Source organism: Fundulus heteroclitus, unplaced genomic scaffold (genome assembly GCF_011125445.2).
Source record: "Fundulus heteroclitus isolate FHET01 unplaced genomic scaffold, MU-UCD_Fhet_4.1 scaffold_108, whole genome shotgun sequence".
In the NCBI taxonomy this organism is placed as follows: Eukaryota; Metazoa; Chordata; class Actinopteri; order Cyprinodontiformes; family Fundulidae; genus Fundulus; species Fundulus heteroclitus.
This window is the reverse complement of record NW_023396521.1, coordinates 250,818-274,951: the sequence shown is the minus strand read 5'-3', so window position 1 is coordinate 274,951 and position 24,134 is coordinate 250,818. Positions and strand designations below refer to the sequence as shown.

General features: G+C 37.8%; 1 protein-coding gene across 1 annotated transcript in view; it reads right to left on the bottom strand.

Moving 5' to 3' along the window:
- The window catches only part of luzp2 (leucine zipper protein 2), a 222,369-nt gene extending 198,977 nt beyond the window's left edge, over positions 1–23,392 (bottom strand). Inside the window, exon 1 of the mRNA XM_036128687.1 lies at positions 23,207–23,392. Coding sequence (XP_035984580.1) covers positions 23,207–23,268 — 62 coding nt within the window. The 5' untranslated portion in view covers positions 23,269–23,392. The remainder of the gene's footprint in view (positions 1–23,206) is intronic.
- Between the last annotated feature and the right edge of the window lie 742 nt (positions 23,393–24,134).

Here is a 24,134-nt window from a genome sequence, read left to right as displayed (position 1 = left end):
GAACAAAAAGCTGGTCAGCAGTTAGTTTAAGTGCATTAATCCTTCAAAAAAGTGTTTACATTGATTACTGACCAAAATATTTTTTAGCTTTTTATCTGAGAGATGTAGGTCTCATTTCCCGTTAGAAGCAGACATATTCTAAACGTGGTGTATGAATGATTTGAGGCATAACCATATCTCTGCAGCTATGTTTTAAAAATTGCTGTGGATTGGGCTCATTGAACTGACAATGGGAGGCAGTTCCACACCTTCAAGGCTGCTTCAGGGGAGCTAGTAGAGAGAGCTACAGGATGAGTGATAAAATCTTTTAAAATACGGAGCATGTCGAGAATTAAAATATACAGAAATAAGGGATGCAAAAATAATTAGCCCTTGTGCCTCCTCTGTGAACTTTTAAAGATCTCTTTAAGATCATGTTTATCCCACATCCAATTCCTATACTGCCTATGTCTCTCTTTTTTTCAGAAGTGTGCAAACAGTGCAGAAATTTGTGCTTTATATGAAGAGGGACATATTCATTTTTGTAAGCAGAAAATATACTGAATATGTTTTCAAGGAGTCAGCTAAAAAGGTATAATTTGTGACTGAATCACAATGAGCTTTATTGCCAAGTAGCATTTCACACATAGGAGGAATTTGCTTTGGGGATAAGGTGCCACACATAAAGAAACATTCAGTTGACATAAGTGAATGTGGAAATAGATATAATATGGAATAAACAAAGCAAATGCAAGTTGTATGAGAATATCAGAAGAATTGATAAGAATTATGCAACTATCAACAGGGGAAAACAAGGTTGCAGATATTTACATGTGCATAATTTTATTTTTGTGCTGTGCAGTCGTATTGCAACAGGAGAGGATATAGGTTACATGAATATGTATATACATGTGTATATAATGACACACATACACATATACACACATATACACGTATTTGGAAAACTACAAAATATAGAATATATAGTATATAGAACATACCCACAATTAACAAATATGTACCAAATGGCAGGTTCTTACATGATATGGCATTACATTGAATAGTAATTACAAGTGTGGAGACATATGTACTATTTGCAAGGGGGGGACGTACCAGTGAGGGATCCGGGTCTTGTTAATGAGCCTGGGTGCAAACAGGAAGAAGCTGTTGTGGTGAGAAGTTTTGGTCCTGATGGACCACAGCCTCCTGCCAGAGGGGTGAATCTGAAACAGTACGTGTCCAGGGTGGAAGGGATCAGCTGCAATCTTTCCTGTTCGCCTCAGTGTCCTGGAGGCATGCAGTTCCCCGAAGAGAGGGAAGATTGCAGCCAGTCACCTTTTCTGCGGAGCAGCCTGCCTTTGTCCCTGGAGGTGGCAGCAGCGTACCAGATGGTGATGGAGGTGAACATGGACTCAGTGATGGCGGTGTAGACGTGCACCATCGCCGTCTTTGGCACGTTGAACTTCTTCACCTGCCGCAGGTAGTACATCTTCTGCTGAGCGTTCCTGGTGAGGGAGGTGATGTTCACTCCCCCGGCTGCACCAAGTCACCAAATGGTCAATCTCACACCTGGAGGCAGAGTCCTCCTCCCGAGAGATGAGCCCAATGATGGCGGTGTCATCCGCAAACTTCAGGAGCTTGACGGACTGGTGACTGGAGGTGCAGCTGTCGGTGTAGGGTTAGAGTAATACAAAGCAGACAGTAGAAAATGGTGCCTTCCATATCATCAGGTGATATCCAGGGTGTGCTCACAGTTGTTAAGACTGGAAAATCCACATTGCAACTGCTCCTGAAACTGCAGTTGCAAAAATTGACTCAGTGCTAGATGACAGTGAACCACAAAAGCCATGGTATGAAGGGATATATGAGTGAGCTGAAGGGTAATTGTTAAATATTGCATTAAAGATTCTGGCAGTTTTTAGCTTCAAAAACCACAAAAAGCTGTAGAAATAAAAACTGAAACAAAAATTGTAACTGGTATATTTTCCCTATGTGGATAAAATATTTATCTTTACAGCCAGCCAACATTTCTGTAACTTATGTCTTCGGCTTCCTGTACAGTGAGTGTTTTTCAGATGCTGGCTACATCCATGTGAACATGCATGAGCATCTACTGCCACCCTAAACGACAAATCAACTGAAATAACATTTTAAATACAATAAAAATTAGTATGCCTAAAATAATTTTATTTGAATTATACGACAGATTACACCGCTGCAAAGACAGACTGAAATTACATCATTTAGCTTTTTGAACAAGCACTTAAAATGAACCCTAATGGGGTTATTTATACTCGGGATTTTGCTTAAGAAACCAAGTTCTGACGAAATTAAGGCCAATCATCGGGGCCATTCAGAATCGCATGCAGTCTGGCCGTTTCAGTTGTGGTTGCTGATTCTGAGTGTCTTGCAATTTTATTTCATCAGCGTTTTCAGCTGTATGAAACAGCTCGCATTTACTAATGCATAGCATTTCTCTGCTGACCTACCTCATGCTCTTGGCCTAAGTAAATCAGTTGTACAGTGAGGTGGAGCAGTAAGTACATAAACAGACTGTTTTAGGAGCCCTGCCTTTTCCCTCCTTTTTATAACCACAGCACATTTATTATTCCTCTTTATTACTCCGCCGCCAAACCTTGAACATAAAGTTGCACAAATGAAATGGACTTGCTTAAAGCCGTTGTATATAAAAGGTGTTAGAAAAGGCAGCTCAACAAATTCCCTAGAGCACAAGATCATTGTTAATCCAGCAGGGTTCAAAGTAACGATTTATTATTAGTCCTATTCATTTAAGCAATGGATTCTGCTTGCCATGCAGCAATGAATTTATTCAAAGAAACCTGTTATCGCCAAAGGTTAAGAAAGTGTTGGATTAGTATTACACATTACACATGGTTGAGGATCAGTGCGACAAACCAAATAATTCTTTTACAGACATCGGTTGGTGTAATCTGTTTTTAGTGACAATGTAATGAGTCTAATTTCTCACCACGACACCGGAAATGTTTAAAAGGTTTTGTAAAACCTCTGTAGCAAAATGGGTTTACGGTTGTGTGCCGTAGTACTTTGACTTTGTGCTTTTAGTTGTTTATGAATCTATAAATAGTGCTGCATGCTGTGGCGGGATTTAAAGCGCTGGGCTTTCAAGCACCTTTTTGACTTCAAGGACGAAATCAAATGCCGGAGTTGTACCTACTGAGTTGTGGTTAATGCCGACAGCAGGTGACACTGCGGAGCCTTTGTCTGGATTGAGGCCGATAAGGAGGAGACTGACAAGGTCGTGCTCAGGGGGGACCATTTTTCACTCTCACCAATGACCATTGTTCAGGTCTTTTTACATCTGTCGGGGTTCCACCTTGCCACTGGGGTGAACATTCACTCACTGAACACAGTGCATGTAAGATCATACTCAAAGCATCCATTTATCTTTGAAACACTAATATCACAGAAACTTTAGGAGTATTAGGCATTAATAAAAGAGCATATTTGTGTATTATAGAAATTGGACATTTAAAATCAAATTGCTAATATTTGGTCAGTTAATTGTGAAGTGAGATACATTTCAGTACATTACTTTTACCCAAGCCCTGAAATAGGCTATTTTTATGTAATACTTAGGAACATTATAGTTCCTAAGTATATCGGTCATCACAAATATTTGTTCATTATATCATTTCTTCATTCATTATTTATTTAACAGTGTGGCTATGTCTCTACAACAATGTTATTATGCATTTGTTAGGCTTAATGTTATGTACATTATGATTCTTACAGAAAAACTGTGATGAATATAAATAACAAAATATATTTTTCAAGTAGGATTGACCAATAAGGACTTAAAACTTTATCACAATATTTTGGGCTGTTAACAAAAAATATATATATATATACATTAACCGTGTTTTTGCCATTAAATCAACCAGTCTAGAGTCTCACAAATATTGCTTCAAAAACAAAACTAAATATCAAGTATGCTAAATAAGAATAACAATTAAATAAGATGGAAAATTGTATTGCTTAAATTAACATGATAATGTTGACCCACTCTGGAGAAATGATTTAAACAGTGACAGTAATAATTCCAATAATTCATCAGCTTTTGGTGTTCAAAAACAAAAATGACAATTTTTCATTTTTATCAAAGGTTGACAAATTCTATGCATTATAATTTTTTTTTTACCCCTTTTCTTTCCCTTGAAATTGTTTAGGTTTTAATTTTAAAATTTTATAAAATAAGACAGTGGGCCACTGTCTTATGTTATAAAATTTCAAAATTAAAACCTAAACAATTTCAAGGGAAAGAAATAGATAGATAGATAGATAGATAGATAGATAGATAGATAGATAGATAGATAGATAGATAGATAGATAGATAGATAGATAGATAGATAGATAGATATAACTATTGCTGTTCTGTGAAGTATCAGAGGGCATTACTGAACAAACGGCATCATAAAGACACCAGACAGGTGATCATATTGTAGAGGTTTTCAGTAAGGTTAATGTATCAAACAATGAAAAGCATATGGCAATAACTACGTTTGGCCTACAGCTAACTTTCTGTACACTCCATTCCAACGATAAAACATGGTGATAGCACCACCATGCTGTAGGAAGGCTTTCCTTCAGCAGGGTCTAAGAAGCTGTTCAGAGATGACGGAAAGATGAATGGAGCCAAATACAGGCCAGTCCTAGAAGAAAAGCCGAGCCCAGCACTTCCAGTGCAATTCCAAAAACTGTACAGGACTGTGACCGTGTCACACTGTGCAAACTCAGTATCACAGTGACTGCTGTCACAGTGCTTGATGGAAGATGCTGAACTGCAGGAGTTGATGCTGCAGGCCAATCACATCCATTAATAAATAGATGTGGGTGTTAACTGGCTATTGCACTTATTATTAGTGTCGGATGCTGTAGGTAGGGAAAGGAAAATGAAAGAAAAGAGGCAGCAGTAGAAGCACTAATGGCTGGGCAAAACAGGGGAAAAGCAGCTGCTGTCACACTGCGGCTTTTGCAGAAAATATCTAACACAGCTTGAGATTTGTCGTAGCTCGTCTTTGGTCAGGAAGAGAGTTGAATTGATGATAAATTCATCTGGTACACTGAATGACCAAAGGCCTCTGATACAAGATCCCCTTCAGAGATTTCCTTTAATAACAAAGGATTCTGGCTGATGTTCAATGAACACACAGCAATGGAAATGGCTTTAGATGCATCAATGAAAAAATAAGACTAGAGTAGAGGTTCCTCTTCCTTCCAATCCCAAACCTTAAACATACAGCCAGAGCTACAGTGAGATGGCTTAGACCAAACAGGATCAGTCTATTAGAATAGCCTAAATATAATTCTGATTAAAAATTTGTGGCTATACTTGAAGATTCATGCTCACAGGCGTCCTCTGCGAACATCCATCTAACCAAGCTAGCCTAAGATACCTGAAGCTGTAACTATGGCACAACAAGTTTTCCAAGGAATTCAATTATAAGGACTGACTACATATGCATGACTAAATGTTCTGATTTTTTTATTCATTACAACTTTGTGGATTAGACTTGACAGATTATATTTTAAAAAAAAATGACAAGGCACATTTTGGCTGCCACGGGAATTGGTGTCAAAATGGCCATGTGTATCTATTTCCATAGAAGCAGACCATTGTTCTAAAGTAAAGTAGTTGAACTGTAGGCTCAGAAACTGGTAATATTTATTTTGGTGTCACAAAAAATGGTGACAGTCATAGTGGTCATGGTAAAATGAGTTACTTTAACAGACATAACTGTGCTTCTGTTGTCACTAGTTAGTTTACAGATCAACTCTTTATCCTTTGCAACCTAAATAAAACATTCTCAGGGACGAACCCTGAGAATCACCCAGCCACCTGCCTGCCTGCTCTCCAAACCCCGCCACCCCAACCCCAAAATCCCTAGATAACCATCGGATCGAAACAATCCACAGACTCTACAGTAACAACTGCTAACATTCCTGTTCAAGACCACATATAATAGATAATCTGGATTAAAAATAAATCTTCAACCCTAAACTATAAGCAAAGGTCAGAAAAACAAGTATACTGTTCTACACTTTAGACTCCTGTAAAACAGAGAGCCTTAATTCTCAATCTTTGTAGTCCTTGGTGGTCTTTAATGCATTTAGAGAAGTCATTTTCTGTTTAAATGTTTTCAGGAGCTTCTAAGTAAGTAATCAAAAATGCTGCTTTTGCCCAGGGGAACTTCATAAAACCCATTAAATCAATGATAATCCAAGCACCTGTCATCACAGGCTAATTTACTAAAACCTTTGGGGAAGGTTGTTCGGTGTACCTTATTTAGCATTTGGGGGTAAGAGAGTAGTAGCCTAGTACACAAATTTCAATCTTAATCCTTTAGATCCAAATCTGCACAAAATGTTCTTTGTAACTTCCACGGTTCTCCAACTCTATTATGAATCTCTTTGAAACTGTGCCCCTAATAGACAGATTATAAGATTAGAGGCAAATTAGAATGCTTCCCTAATCCAAACAGTTGGGTCAGAAAGCAAGTGCAGCCAGAAAACACAGAGCCGTGTAAACACTTAAGAATGGATTAGTGCTTTGGCACACTTTTTTAATATGTTTTGAATATCACAGATTTCAGGTACGATGTCTGATTGCAATTTGTGTTACACGGCAGCTAACTGGAGCTGGAAGGGCATACGTTCATTCAAAATTAGTTTTTTGCGGATAAAGAAAACAACATTGGAGGGTTATGATTGGTACGTTGTTGCGCGTGTGTGTTTTATGTAAAAATCCATTAGAATACTGCTTGCACCTTCTCTTGAACGACAGCTTTTCTTTATATGTTTTGTCGGGTGAGAGCTTCAGCGCTTCTGGGAAAACGGCGCTTCGCAGCCAAATTGACATTCACTGGAGTGTGCCACCCTCCTGTCATTTTGTCAACACCATCGCTGTGTGGAGCTCAGCCAAGCAAGACATCTGACAGACAGTCAAACGGGAGTGGTGGACTTCAGCAACATAACACCCTCTCGCTGCCCTCTCTGTGCCCAATGGTAAGGTTCAACGCTCATACATACACAGCCACACACATACATACACAAACGAAGAAAGGACACATTTTGTAACAAGGACTTGCTCTTTGGCCCTCTATTGACACATTTTGTAACACAGACCTCTTGGCACTTTTTTTCAGAACTTAAAAGTAAGACAGGCACAGATTGATCAGAGAGATGCAATCAGCAAGAGAGGGAAATGCATGAGTGAGTTTACATCTGTAGCCGAAAAGTAGTCCTGACAAAGGAAATTGATTGGAAAGTACCAAAGGCCTCTTAGTGCTGGAAGCATCATCGGAGGATTACTGCTTCATGCTCAGAATCATCACTTAAGGTGCCACAGGACATTTACATTTCTTATTCAAAGCTATTTATTGTGAAAATCCAAATAAATTATTAGTAAAGACATTACCAAAAAAAATCTTCTAAAACTCAAAAATATCTGAAATATAATTTTCTGATTGTGAATCTGCATAAATATCCTACAATGTGCACCATGGTCATGACACGTGCAAAAGCCAGCCTGCTGAGTGCCTCTCGCCACCCAGGCTTTGTTTTGCCATTGCACTCAGTGCTTCAAGTGGAAAATAAATAAGTACCAGTACTCCCTTTAATGTCATAAAAAATGGGACAGAAACATGGGTAATATTTTTATATTAATATATTGGTCTATAGCAGGGGTCACCAACATGGTGTCCGCGGGCACCAAGTAGCCCTCATGGACCACAAGTGGTGCTCACAAGCCTGTTCTTAAAAACAGCACAACCCACCAGTGGAGCTGCAGCTAAAACTTTATTTTAATCCATTACTCTTCCTGTTTATTCACACTTGCATTTATATACATTTAAAAATGTAAATATCTATAACAAAGCATGAAAAATATGTTTATTTTACATTAAGTTAAGATGAGGTTTGAATCTTCTAGTTCAAACGTCAGTACAGGTAGCTCTTCGTATGAGACAACACCAATGAAGTAGCTCTCAGTTTCAAAAAGGTTGGTGACCCCTCCTCTATAGATCTCTATGAAATGTTTTTGTCAAATGTTTTTATCACTGTCAGTTATAAATGTTCTAAATGGGATTGCACAGTTTGTTTATATTACCTTCTTAGCTTGCAGTGTATTCTATCTTGCTTATTTCATTGTTACTTAGATAGCTATTTGTATTCTATTTTCTACAGTGTTTTAGTTGATTCAGTTATTGGGTTTGCACCAGGACCAGAGTAACACATGTTATTCCATTTCATGTCTTAACATGCGTTGAAATGACAATAACTTCATCTTAACCTTGATTTCTGATGCTGGAGCAAAAATAAAGGCTTTCAGGGTTGTTGTTTTTTAAACTAAAGACACAAGCAACCATAAGGAAACATTTGCATTGCTCTACTTTCTTAAAGGAATGGGAGGTAGACAACTCAGCAGCAATTTCAAGAAAACATATTAACTTTCAGTATGTAGCAAAACATCAGGGAGGATGAATATTGATGAAGTATATGCACTGGATTCAGCTGTTGAAGTTTATCTAGATTCCTTTTGGGTTATCAAAGTATATTTGGATTTGTTCAAAGAGCTTGCCTGAAACCATATTATCCAACATTATGGAGCTGTTAATGAAGATTTCCATAAACCGTCTTCATTAACAGTCCTGTTCAAATTTCATGTTTCTGCTCATTTTTGCATCGTATTTTCCTCGGTGATCAGAGGCAGCAAGTTAGGTTGCCATGGATTTCTAATCAACTTTTAGAAGGTTAATCCTCAGTCAAAATACAACAGTTTTGTTTATGAATACATAAACAAAACTGTTTTAGACAAGGTTTAGATTTTGCTTTTAACTCATGACCTTTTAATGAATACTGTTTGTTAATCTTCAAAGATCAAGTCTAAAATAACATGCTTTAAATTCAGCCACAGCCACTAATTAAACCACCTTACTAACGAAGAAAGAGTCTAACAGCAAGTTTATAATAATTAAATAAAATGTTAACTTAGGCAGTCTGGTATAATTAATGTTTTCCTATTATTTCCATATGATTATTTGGAAATATCTGTTATTTGTACAACCTAATTGGTGTCCCACTGAAACTGCGGTGTCTATTTGTTGTTCCAATAATATTTCACTACACAATGCTTTTAGCAGTTTTATATTAATGGCTGCGATAATGAAACTGATTCTGATTATTAGCCTTGTGTCTGTTTTGGCGGATACAGGTGCAGGACGAATTAAAAAAATATTATTGTCTAATAGAAATATTGTTTACGCATATAAATTTTCAAGATGCAAATTGCCAGTTGGACCTAATTAAATTAGTATTCAGAGGTTCCACTGGATATCTGTAAATTAAGCATTGCAATACTTAAAAAAATGACAACAAATTTATTTAAAATGTGCCTTCTTTGACCTGAGTCTGTGGCTAAATCTGACACTTTGCCTTTCCTCAAGACACTGTTTTCTTCTGCAGCGAATAAGGAGGGGTCTCCTTGGTGCCATCAAACACCAATGTCTGCAGGCATGAAAATATGAAACAAAAACATTTACGAGATAAACTGCCACAGTGGGCAATACTAAATGACTTCTCTGTATTAAATGTCAACTGTCACTGCTGAACCCATCCTTTCTTAGGCACACACTGAACAACACACTTATCAGTTAGGTGTCATAGCAAAACAGTGGAACAACAGGGAGATTGGGGACTCGCATGGAACCGGCGCTTGTCACCTAAGATGGATCCTGACACCAGAATATGCTCAGGAAATGATTAGATAAAAATAACAGAATCCACACAGGCGTCTTCGAGGAGGTGTACTGGCGCCTGATAAAGGATTCAGATTTATGTATCCTTCACCCAAAGAAGCAGATATGTTTTATGAAAAATGGTACATGGAAGCTTAATTTGATATACAGTTTCCTTAACAGAGAGGAAATACAGAGGGGTTAATAAAAGACAGGAAATGAAAAAACACTGGAGCAGTTATGCAGCTTTATGTGGTGTCTTTAAAAATCAATTTCATCTCGTGAACATCTGCTTATTTGGCTTCTCCTCAAACACGGACAGCACGATTCTGCCAGGAATGTTAGAATGTGCCAAATGCCTGCACACAGTACAGAAATCTTCCTTTTCCTTTCGGTAAAGTGGACTAATTAAGTAAGCAGGTCTCACATAACAGGTGCTTTGTTGAATTAAGCGCAAGGCCACTAACGGCTTCAAAACAATTACTGGCAGCTCAGACGTTCATCCGATCTGTACGTTCAGCACTGATCAGACCTCAATTACTCAAAGTCATGGTACCTACACAAAAGGCTTACACTGTGCTGCACCAAATAAATTTTACATTTGTTCTGGTTCAAAATGCTCAAACCTATTAGGGACAGCCATCCCAGCCTAGCTTTGGATGATCCAGGACAATTCTGAAACAAACCTGAACAAAGTAAAGACAAATCTTACAGCTGTCAGATCTACAAAAAAAAATATTCGGGAGTTATTCCTGCAGGGGGAGGGAGCCTGGAATCGCCCATGAAAAAGTCAGAAAGTTAATCCCTCCTCCTAAATTGAATTCAGTTTGAACTATGCTTACCTCCTGGAGTTTGTGCATATCTCTAATTATTATTAGTTTTCTTAAACAAGAGGTAAAAATCTAACTTTTTGTCACCATGTGTGACCAGGCACTAGAGATTTTATTCCGCTCAGCTCTCCGAAAAAGTTTCATTTATGATATTAAAAAAAAATGTACGCTATGTACTGATGACTCTATGCTAAAATAGCAAGGTTAGTATCAAATAAAATATAGCTTTGACTAAAAGCTTTTATTCTAGTTGAGGTTAATGTTGTAATCTTCAGGTTTTTGTAAGACCCGACGTCAGTGTTACAAAGTGTACCAGTGCATCATTAAGTAGGATGAACAGACAGTTTTCCTGGAACTACCCGTTCTTTATCAAGGCTTATTTAGGATCCGGCAACCTTTAAAGTTTTGTATAGATCAGGAGAGTGGTGAAAAGGCAACGCAGGAAAAAAGTTTTTGGGAACAAAGTTTGGGGGATAAAGAACAGCGGTAGTTTTTCGCAAAAGGAGTGTGATGTTAACTCCTCGTATGCAAGGCTATGTCTTTGCACGGCATATATTCTTTATATCATGCAATTGTACTATCTGTGTGTGAATTATCAGTGTCCTATTTCGAGTTTTTGCTCTGAAAAAGGTATGAAAATAATAAAATCACTATGTGAGTTTAGAACACAGCTGTTTGACTAAGGCTACATTTTTCTGCGCAGGTGCTCCTTAAGCCGTGCCCAGTGCTTTAACTGGATTAAAACTTGGTCAACTTGATGTCACATAGCTGGAATTCCATTACAGTTTTAATATTTCTACTTATTCCAAAGATTTCAGCTCATTTGGAACTTTTATGTGATTTTAGATTGTGTAGATTGTGTGTAATGTGGACTACAGATTTCAAATTGAGGAATTAAAAAAAGAACATCTTGATATATACAACCAGAACAAACTGAAGCCTATATAAAAAGATCAGTACATATAAATAACTGTGAAATATTTAGTTGTAATGTCTTAGTTTTGTTTGTAGAAGCTGGCTTCAATGCAACAGTGTACTATTCATTTGAATTAGTAACAAAGTGTTTCACAAAAGAAGCAATCTTGCTTTATGTAAAATAATTCAGTTTCTTGTAATGGCATAATATGTCCAACTTTCCATGTATTTGCTTTACTCCTTGCCAGACAAAAAGTAATTTTCAACATTTTATTGTCATCATATTGCTTCTTTTTTGATTCAATGACAAAATATACCTAAAATGAAAAACTCTAAAATTCTATACAAAAGATGTTGTAAAGCAACACCCAAGGCTACACCCACTTTGGAATATTTATTTGTATTTTTGCTTTTCTTTTTAAAGGTGTGATATTAGTAAGAAGAAAATCATAAAGCAAATAAAGAAATATAACAAAGCGAAAGGATATTTAGACCAATGATGTGAAATGTTGATGATGTTCACATCAAAGTTAAAGTCTACATTCTCTGATAACTCTAATGTTACCGTAATAATACCTTCCATTCTAGCTGAGCATTCCAGTTCAATCTGTCGTCCACCAATTTTGTGCCATTACACAGTGGGAAAGGATGAAATCAGAGAATATGCAGATTAGTGATTGAGCTTGTTTATCGTGTGAGTATTCCCTCATTAAGAAAGGAATCCCATGACAGCGTGGGGAAACTGTAATGTGCGATGTAATTAAACATATTCATACCATTACAACTGTTGCATAGTAAATCTGGCCTTGCATAACCAGGGCTTTGGGGGAGCTACTAAAAACAAACTGGAAGCATGTGGAGGATAACACAGTGAGGGGTACTATCTTGGTGTGAAAGCCTGAATACAGATTACTTTCAATTTGTCCACGTTTATACTTAATATTAATTGCACTTGAAGCTTGCTGTTAAACAAAGAGTTGTGATAGCTTCCTCTTATTTTGTTTATCCTTAAGGAGCAGAATTCAACGGAAATCTATTAGAAGTATTCGCAGTATGCGCAGAACAGACAGTGATAAACATGATCAATCTTGCTTGCCGGGTTACCAAAGTGACACCTAACAGTGAAATGGATGGAAAATAATATTTTTTTAAACTTATAATCTCCAACATAATTTGGTATAATGCCAGAAAACTAATATGTCACCCTGAACACACCATGGCCATATTGAAACATGGTGCTATGGGGATGCTTTTCTTCAGCAGTGATAGGGAAGCCTGTGAGAGTTGATGGCAAGTTCGATGGAGCTAAATACAGAGCTATCCGGGAAGTGAACCCCTTACGAGGCTGCAAAAGTATTGAGACTAGAGTGGGGTTTTGTCCTTCTAAAAGAATGACAGACCTGAAGAAACGGCAAGAATTTCAATGGAAGGGTTAAAATCAAATCACATTTAACATAGCCTTGTCAAAGTCTAGACCTAAATCGAATTGTGAATCTGTGGCAAGAACTGAAATTGTATGTTCACAAATGCTAGCAATCCAATCTGAATGTGCTTAAGATGTTTTGCAAATAATAATTGAAATGAAGTGCCAAGCTGAGAAAGGCATACTCCAAAAGACCCGTTTCTGTTATTTCAGGGATAAATTATTCTACAAAATATTGACTCAGGGTTGCATGATACAAATGCATGCCAAAGCTTTTTAATTTGCAAAAGAATGGAAAACCTTGTATTATTTTAATTTCCTTTCACAATTGCTCTACTTTGTGTTGGTCTAGCACATAATATCCCGATAAAATCCACTGAGACTTATCTGCAAATCAATAAAACACAGTTTTATGCAATTAGTCAAACTGCAAACTATAGATTAAATTATAAAACTCAGTGATCATACATTTTAGTCTAGGACCACAGAGTAATGTCACAGCTCACATACAAATAGATGAAAACGGGGGAAAAAAACCCTCAATGGTACAAAAGAACTGCACGCTTCTCGTTTCGTTTGGCTGAGGAGGAGCAAAGCAGCTCTATAACGATCCCCTGAAAGAATAAAGGCATTTTATATGCAAAGTTACCATGACAAAGGATGGTGCACAGCATTTGTTTATTATGCTTATACATCTTGCATTTCACTGTATAACAAAAAGCCTGGGCAACTAACAACTCATCACTTAAACAGCACAAGCAACATGTTTACAAGGACTGAGTAATTAGGTGCCTGCCAATTACAGCTGTGACTAATATCTATGCTGACAAAATCAAGTTCTCAAGGATGCAGTGATTAAGACTCATATAGCTTCCACAGCATGATCAATATTTATGTGGCTGTGTATCAAATGGCAAAAGGGAACAATGCAGAATGAAAAATATAACGTAAGCCCTGCATAATCTTACAAGTTTACAGTTTTAACAGCTGTAAAAAAAAATGTATGTGTGTATTTATGTCAAACCTTAATGTAGAAGATCAATAAAAACTTATTTTAGTATGCAAGAGTTGGAGTTCAAACCATAAATTTACACAATTAAACTAATTATAAATATTTAAAACCACTAAACCATAAAACCATGGAACTACTCAGCTGTTTACTTTGTAATTACTATAATTCGTTATTGTTATCAAATTGAATTCTGTTTTTGCTATTATTTCTTTCAGTTGCTTTTGCATCTTTTCTTAAAACCTTACAACCTTCTAATTTTTTCTGTACTGCCTGACATTTTTAGAAATTGAAGGATCTAGCGAAGGATCTAGGGAGGATCTAGTGGATCTAGGGATTGTTTAAGAAAAAAACTAAATGAATGCATAGTCAAGACAACAGCATGTTGTCTTTTAAATATACATATGGAAATATTTTAAATCCTCCGATGTGCCCTATACTTTGGTGGTAATGCACAGTTTCATTTTACATAAGTGAATTTTGTCTTTGCCATATCTGGAATCAAGTTTCTCTAGAGAAAAGTACTTGGAAGTTTCATTTCTGAAGATCAAATAATGCACTAATGAATGATGTTCTAGCTTTAAATATCTCAAAGTATAGCTGCAAAAAAAGGAAAGCACATGGATGTGCCTTGAATTTATATAAGCATTCTGTAAAGATTTAAAAATTAATCACATATGAGGCTGTTATATCTAAGAACAGCCGCCTCACGCTACACAGAGCAACACTTTATAAAACCTGAACCAATTTTAATAAAGAAGCAAAATGAATCTCAGACAGGCAGGGCATTTTTAATTAGAAAAGCATCAAATATTCTCTTTTAATAGAACATACTTAGTCTCACAATTCACTTTAGTGCCCTTTACCTTGTATTAGTTTAACATCACCAAACCTCTCACTTTATACTAGTTTAAAAAAGGAATAATTAGTTATTCTACCATGTTGCTGAACTATTACATTAGTTGCCATAGTATTATAATATGTTTAATATTGTATGGTTGGGTGGTTAAAAGGTATGTTTTTTTCTGTTGCCACATAAATTCTACTCTTTGTGATATTTCGATCTAAAATAGTTAACTTTTAAAACAATAGACAATAGTAAACATTGAATTTTAAAAGAAGATTGAATAAATTACTTTAGAAAAAGGTGGAATAAATGGGTGCATTACATGGTACAGCTGAATTGTTAACTTTTAAATAGCATCTATAAAACTTTACTCAAAATTGAATTTAAAGGCGGCAAGAAAAAAAAAAGAGATCTACAGGGTTAATATGAAGGGTGACAAGAAGTGCTTGTGTGGCTAGTTTTTAAATGATGCCACTAGGTTGGGTTCATTTACTTCTACAGTCAGGTTTATGGATTGGAAATTGTGGTTACAAGCACACTTCTGATGACCAAGCTGCTTGTGTCTCTCTGTAAGAAAAAGCATACGGGGAACTACGTGGACGGGAAAAGTTAAAGCAGGACATGGTCAGTGAAAAAGCAAGCACAGTATGTCGACAATTACCTGGAGGGATATAAAAAAAAAGTAAAGTAAAAAAGGGTGGCAGAGCATAAAGCCCTTATTGCAAATATGAATGCACATATGGAAGTTCAGTGGTGCAAACGCCCATGCAATGGTCTCAGGAGATGTGGAAAAAGTTATATGCTCAGATGAACCATGCTTCTCTGTATTCCTGAATGGACAAGTGCGTTTGGCAATAAAAAAGAAAACACTTTGAATGTGTGAACCCGGCCTGTGAGGTTATCCAGTCTTGTCCTTTACAGGAACAGGTCACAGAAAATTAGTACTTACGTTATTCTTAATGATCACTTTTATCCTCTGATGAAGCATTTCTATCCTAATGGGGTTTGTCTTCTCTGTGACAGTGATGCCCCCAATTTGCTAGGCAGGAGCAGTAATTTAATGGCTTACAGTGTATTGAATGGATGTAAATCACAGACTACGGCAATTACATTATTAACCTAAGTCAGCACTTTTGGGAGAGTTTGGACCGACGTGTTGGAGAGCACTCTACCCAATCGCTATCCAAGCACAGAACCATGCCATATCTCTGAAAGAACAATAAACATTTCCTTCAAGAGTGGTCCAAAGAATCGCTGAATTAATCTCAAGACTTATTGGAACTGCGAAAAAGAGAGGTTCCAAGTTTTTTTATTTCTTTTATTTTTAGAGTCCATTTGGAGAAAGCATATACAGTTGTAAATATATAAATATGTCCAAGCTTATAGAAGGGCTGCAAAGGATTAATTAAATATCGAAAAGACCAGACTCCAAAAATAAAAATAAAAAACTCCATGAGATAAAATCGGACACGATGCTTTGTTTATTTCTCATAACTGCTTTCTTTTTAGTGGGTCGTTTGTTTCACAAGGCCCAGTTGTTGCAGTAGCGCAAAACATCATTCTGGGAACTGCACTGGCAAAAGTCTGGGCTTGTATAAAACCAAATGAGCAAACATACCCTAAATGAAATTGGCTTAGCACAATAGTGCAACGTAGACAATGACTTTGTAGTTAAGATGCATTTTCTAAGTTGTAAAACTGTATTAATCATAGACACAAATCCTTACTGTCAGAACAACAAGCTGATGCAGCATGCTGGATCATCCTCCACAAACTGGGCAACAAGCAAGAAAATTCCTGTGGTTCTTAGCAAATTAATGCAGATTTCCAACAACCTGTAAGATGAAATGAAGTCTCTCTTTAACAGTTTTGACACGATTTTTACAAGCTATTGCAAGGTACTGAACTTCGACATTTGCAGCTTGAAATATCAATGACAAGCTTAACTGCATTCAAACTGATTTGGTCTCAGATAAATATTTCAAAAGAACACAGAGAAAAAGGTTTAAATTATCACTCAGGCATGGCAAACAGAGTCAGGTTATACTGCCTCCATCACCTAGTAAGCAAAGACGAAAGCCGTTAATTTCCTCCTGAGGACAACTTGGCACCTTCTAACTGGACAAATGCATTTAAGAACAGAGACTGGTAGTTTTTCATAGTAAGAAATCATTTCTGATACATAAATAATTAATGTATTGTTTTGATCAATCATCCGGTACATGGCTCCTTTAATGTTTGGGACCCCGGTTTATGAATTGCATTTCGTTTCTGTTATTTGTTAGAAATGTCAGGTGTCTGTAGTCCAAAGGAACCTATTCATTACATTTACCTTTATAACTGATAACTCAATAATTACGTTTTTGTTTTTGCTTTTCAGCTTTAAACAACCAGATTAAACAATTTTCATAAAGTGTATTTATTAATTCTAAATAATAACAAGGATATCATCCTTGTTTTTTTTTTTTTTTTAAACCAAGTGGAGTTTCTGAAATGCAGCATTACAGATGATCCTGGTCGAGTGACAGTTATAGCAAATGTTCTAATAGGCGATCTATACCATAAAGTTTCTTTTTTTAAGGTCTTCACAGACACACCATCCACAATATGGCCTTGAATATAAAACACATGGCTACTTTCCACCTAGCACTGATTTTGGTCCTTTTAATTACTTTCTCATTTGTTGGACACACCCAAGGTTCTGTTTATTGTGGCCCACTTCATTACTGTCATGAGTCTTGTGTGGTTGCCATGGTGTGACCATTACGCCACGTCCTTTGAATTTTAATTATCAGTCTCTGCCTGATTTGAGCCGAGGACATCGGCAAGCTGAACGAATATAATTTTTGTCTCATCTTGATGACACCACTCCTGAAGGTCATCTCTCTAATCGGGGCTCTCCAATAGATGTTGTTTGATGATATGGTAAAAATGGAATACAGTAAATCACTGCGAGTGAATCGCTTTAATGCACACACACGTACTATGCTAGATTGGAAAGGAAAACCTGCACTGCGACTAAATAAGTGGTCATTCTGCCACGTTTTCAGTCATTTCTGACATTTTTCCCACCTCCCACACACCTACTGTTCTGTGAAATGCACAAATGTTTAAGCCGAAAATATGAAAAGTATGAGTTTGTTTAGATGACTGAACTCCCACTGTTTCACCCCAAACTGAGACAAATGGCAGCGTAAACATTCCTCGCTGGCTTGAACTAAAACTGTCAATGTGGCCTGACGCTAAATTCATGAAAGACATAGCTTAACTCCTCCAAGTACTTCAACCGCGGTTTGCAAGAATATATTATGGGCAAAATGAAACAGAACAAATCAAAGTGAGGAGTTGCACACCTATGTCAATCACTGCCACCTCTGAAGCTGCCAGGAAACTTCTACAGAGGACGGCGTTTTTGTGAGGAAGAGGTGTAGCAGAGGGAAGGCGAAGGACCTGCCATTTGCATAAATATGAAGTTAGATGCTAAGTTCAAAGTCTTTTCAAGGTTACAGACTTTTCCATTAAATATGATACTAATAAATTGAGCCGTGTAATCTGTACTTACTTAGGTAAATGGAAAACAATTCCCTGGAAAAAAGAAGCTTTGGCTAGTTTCCATATTGTAAGTACTGCTAATAATTTTTTGTCACATGTGATATATGCGCTTTGCCGTCTGCGCAAAAGTATCAACAGAGCACCCACTTTCTCAAACCTCTAGTTATTTGTGTTTTCAGCTTGGCACATAAGGAACTGCACACCAAGACATTCTCTGTGAGTCCTGCACAAAGAAGTGCTACTGTAAGAATGGAGAATGCTTGCGTGCTACGGAAATGCAGAAATGCACCTCAAACAGGCAAATATCTAGGAAATTATCAACTCCCAAAGCAACTTGACCGTGTTGTTTCACAGAGGTCTTCTTAATTGCTTTCCAAAACCTTTATACATATTTGACTTTCCAGGGATCCTACCAGATATCACCATTTCCAAGAAGTGTCTGCTAAGGTAACGGACATCAAACGTGTGTCAAGTCAATGTGTCAAATGTGCTACAAGAAATACCTTAAAGGGAATATTTGAAAGAGTAAAAAGGAAGAGCTGTTTGATCCTAAAGGTGAGAGAAGGACAAAAAATATATAAAACGGCAGAGTTGCTGTTTTAGTCTCCAATCCTGACCAAACATTGGACAGTCATATCTCATGGGGCTCTTGTCAATACAGCCTTGTCTTTAGCCTAAGCACAAATTAATTGCTGCAGAGACACATGGCCACTCACCACATATTCACCACCTTCTCAACCAACTTAATCCACTATAAACAAATATATTAAGACTGTTTTTGCAAGCATGAACTGGCAGTAAGAATGTTTGGCATATATGTTCCAAATACTTTCAATATTGCACCTGTTTATGTCACTGGGTGTGCATTGTGAGAAGTCAGTATTTATACCTGAGCATTCATGTATGTAATAAAATTAATTCTTGCCAGCAAAATAGAGAATAAAGCGTAGATCAAATCTTAACCAGATTTCACCTACAGACATCGTAATTCATTTAGTTTAATACATATAGCTTCTGCTTTCAGTTATTCTCATTTCTTAAGGCAATCTTATCAGGTCAAACAGTGAAGGTTGAACGACACGCACAACATGGATTGTCTTACGTGCTACCGATAAGATGATTGTAAATCAAGACCAGCGTGGCGAAGCAATCTGAAGACTAGACGACTGAAGCCACAAATCATTTTCCTGCTGCAGAAACACCTCTCAGTCAAGACTCTCCTCTGTAATACCATTACAGCAAAACATAAGGATGTCACAGATAATGAGCATGGTTTGGGTCCATGACCCCCACAGTGAGAACAAAAACATGGCGGGTGCCTGCGAAAACAATCAGCACAAGAAAGGCTTTAAGCATCTTTGAGATCACAAACAATTTCAGTCTTCAGAATTTAATTAATATCTAGAAAAACAACAATCAAACAGATTCATTTCAGCAGTGTACACCAGAAAATGATCATTTTAATTCAGTTTCTACCAAGGCAATTGAACGATGCTATATATCAAAGCCAGGCATTACACTTTAACTACTGTTGGGTGCCTTTACAATACAAAAAAGACCTCCAGTTCAGCTTGCTAATGAAAGAATACCTGATACCCTATAATATATCTGATATGTCAGATATTGTACATGTCAACCACTACAAGAGGACAAGAAAATAATGTTACTATTTATACATTTAAACTTTTATCAATTCATCAGTGTAGACCATTCAATTAGCCATCTAAAATTAGTGGTGCAATATGACAATATTATCTATGAGGCAAATTCTTCCCATTCTTTTTCTAGCCTCATATACACAACAATTACTTTAGTCTGACACACTTGCACCTTTTATGTTGCAAGAGTGAACTTTAGTGTTGTTGAGGGTTTCATTTTATAATAAAATTATTTGAGTTTCGACTGTACTTGACTAAAACCGGCAAAACTTGGCAAAACAAATTGAACAAATTAAATACTGTTCAAAATGTTCTTGTAAATGTTTGGTTATAAAGTTTTTTTTCTTAAAGTGCTTATGTTTACATTGAAAAAACTGGTATAAAATGACTGCAACACTGATTGTGGAAAAAACAAAGCATTTTGGCTTTGCTTTGCCACCATCGCCTGTGTAAAAGTAGCGCTGCACAATATATTGAATCTCAGCCGTCGCTGCAATATCACAACCGTAAAGGATTGACTGAATGCAATGTTTGGGAGGAAATTAACTTTTAAGTTGTATCGTGTCCACCTCCATGCACAGAAAAAAGTATTTACGCAATGTCAATGATGCCATAAAATCTAAAACATTTAAGCAATTAGAATAATACACTGATCTTGACTGCATTGTATTATAACTATGGTAAATTGGAATGTTCTGAATGGGATTTTAATCTGTCTATATTACTGGACAGATTTGATTCTATTTTTCTATATATGAACTGTATCTGTTTGCCCTATAAAGTGTATTGAGAGGACATTTGCCTTGAACTGGAGCATTATAAGAAAACTAAATTGAACTACACTCCACAAAGGGAACCATGGAAGTTGTCCACTTCATCTTAACAAGTTGTTTCCAATTAATACATAAAATGTTTGTTTTTTGAGTGTACAAAGAATACACAATTTCTATAAGTCCTTGTTGACAATTCCATAATGCAGTTGTCAGAAATTAAAAATATAGCCATATAAATACTTGCAAGATCAATAAACTCTAATCGGTGATGTTTGCAAAACCCTAAAACTGATCGTAAGGCTAGCTAGCATTGTTACTTTGATCTTTCTTCTCTTCTGTATTAGTTCTATTAGATCATCAAGAAATATCAGTATTGAAAATAAGACTGAATGCCATCTGTTTGTGGTTGATGTCACTTCACTACTTCATGTAATGGGTGTACTCAAGGTACAAATATTATGGGTTTTTCCTAGAGAAACATACATGTTTATGAGGGTCTGACAGTGTTCACTGACAGATGACTCACGAAAATCTTTTTAAAGGACTTGTACTTCTTTGTCACATGTAGCGTAATACCACAAAATATTGTGATAAAACTTTGGTCCGCATTTTTGATCCTCATGAACAACTTAAAAGCTTTATCTTCTTCTGAGTCATGTAAAAGGCCTTGGGGGGAAAATATGACCACAATGTAAAGGTCTTTGAAACTTTTTTTTACACCATATAAAATTAGCTGTAAATATCATGTGCTTGCATGAAAAAGAATAACTGTGACACTTGTAATCATGTCAGGATCTGGCATGATTATCTATTTCTTTGTTTTAAAGTAATACTTCAATATTTTAAGAACGCAGTGCCGAGCTATTAAATTACCTGGATGCCCTGCCTTTAGCACACACAGAACTCTGCACAGATAATTTTTTTCTATGTTGCGTTAGGAAACAAACTATGTAATAAAACACTGATTATATCTGTGTGGTCTGGTAATTACTTTTCATGACATCCCCCTCAAGAGGTAACAAACAATCTGTGCTGACCGACCAAATTACCGGCGTAATGCCTCCCTCTCCAATTAGTACCTCGAAGGATGATGATGGCACAGCGAGTATTTACAATCAAGGCCCGAGAGAAAACGTGTGTTGTAATTATTCAGAACGAGACAAAAGCTTTAATGCTGGCGAGTCGCTTCGTGACGCCATGAGCAAACCGCATGTTTGGAGCAAACACCCCTCCAGGTTGTACACCGTATGCATTTTTAGTCTTGTGGAGGAGAACACACAGAGGTGTGTCAAAAGGGCACTGGGTGCTTCTTTTGCAGAATGCAAACAGCTAGAGGTTAACAATTAAAAGCAGCCCGTAGTTGTGTGACTCATGAGTCATCAGCCAACCCCAAACGGTATTGGCAGACACATCAGATACAAACTTGTCTTCCTCCACGCTGGGACTCACAGTGGAGGCTTTTTTTATGTCCTTCCTTTAATATAGCGTAACTTCGATCCGGAGCATCATGGTCGTTCTTGCCATTCGTTAAATTCCAAAGCAGGAGCTCTCTACTTCAAAAGCCCCTGTCCCCCCCAACTGTGTGCGCATTTCTAAGCGGCCGCATTTTACGCGTTGCCAACAGAAGACCCCCACCACCCGTCGCTGGGGCGTTTAAGGTGTGAGCAGAACACGAAAAGAGCAAGTTTTCAGTTCTTTGGGACCGCATGCCTTCCTGCGTGTGACAGTCTCGGTGCTGTAGAGTCAAAGCCCCGGTTTCTCCTCGCAGCTTTCATCGAGGCAGCGGGAGTCGGGCACCGAGAGAAAGCCGCGGATTATTATTATGATTTTTTATCAATGGTTGAACTAATCGTTAAAACTTCCTTCATGTGCTTATCTGCACATCGTTCTCTTTCCCCCATCCCTACCATCACTCAATCTTTTCACGATTTTTTTTACAGAATAAGTACAGAAAGGCGCACAGGCACCTGCGTCTTTTTTCCTCCCCGTGCGCTGCCTGCAACACAAGTAGCCTTGTGCCTTTCTCCCACTTCCCGTCACTTCAACTTCCAGCCCCCGGCCAGCAAGCAGCGGAAAGTGCCCAAATAAGCGACGCGGCCGCTATTCTGGACGGGTCGCAGGAGGCAAATCCACCGGATCCCCACAACAAAAGGACAACTGTCTCTCAGCCTGCCCCGAACTGAGAAAGATAACAGCCCAGTTAACCAGATAAGCCCGTCCTCCTTCAAAGTCTTTTCGGCATCCAACATGCCCAGCGCACAGACCGCCTGCCCCTGCGTAAAGCACGGATTTGGTATCAGACAAGACTAAACGGAGCCTCAGGTTAGTGATGCCAAAAAGGACCATCTCTTGCGTTTCTCTCCGAGTCTCCATCAGCGTAAGCCTGAAACAAACTAACAACTCACAAGAAAATATATATAAAAATATATCTCTTGCATATCTCTTACCTGCTGTTGAGGCTCAAAGCAGGGAAGAGAAGCAGTAAGCAGATAGCCTGGATGAATTTCATAGCTGTCTCACACTCCCGTTCCTGCTCCCTTCTCAGATGCTTTTTTGCCTTTCCCCTGTGTCTCTCTCCTCGCTCTCTAGCTCTCCCACTGGCTGCCTGGGTTTTTTAGCGCACTTTCACACTCCCCCCCCCCCCCCCCCCAACACAGCCTCCCCCACCCCCCCAACACACACACACACACCGACACACAAGCAGCGACGCAGACAGATGCAACACAGTGGCTTGGCGAGAGAGGGAGGATCTCTGGCTTTAAATAACACAGGGACACAGACTGACTTGGTAATGGAAAAGAGCGGGTGGGGCTAAAATCAAGCGAGGGAGATGTGGGAGTGATATGATGTCAGCGACCATGCTGCTTCAGCTGTCGGGGAAAAGGCTTTGTATTTTCTATTTATTTTCACTTTTTTTGTTTGGGGCTTGTTGTTCTCGCAACAAAACACCTTCCCATTCATTTCCTTCTGCCTCCTACATCCTTGATAGGTGGAGATACAGTCAAACATTTAGGGGAAACAGCCGCCTCCAAAGCAAAACAGCACAGGTAATAGTCTAGTGACAACAAAGCCCCCACTGAGCTCAGACAGGAGACAAGAACAGATTGCAGTATGAGTACGAGAATGAAAACGTTGTGTGTGAAATGTGGACGAACAGAGAAGAGAGAGGAGTGGACGGAGAGGCAAACAAATACCTTCAAATGACGGGGAGGCATTAAAAGGATGAACCATAAGTTTGTCTTTTATCTTACTTACTTTATTGGTAGAGGGGGAAATGAGCCTAACTGTACTGATTTTAGTCATATTACCAATCATGAATTAGTACAACTTTAACTGCATGCTGCAATGTGTGGGAGAAAAAAAAAACTGTAAATA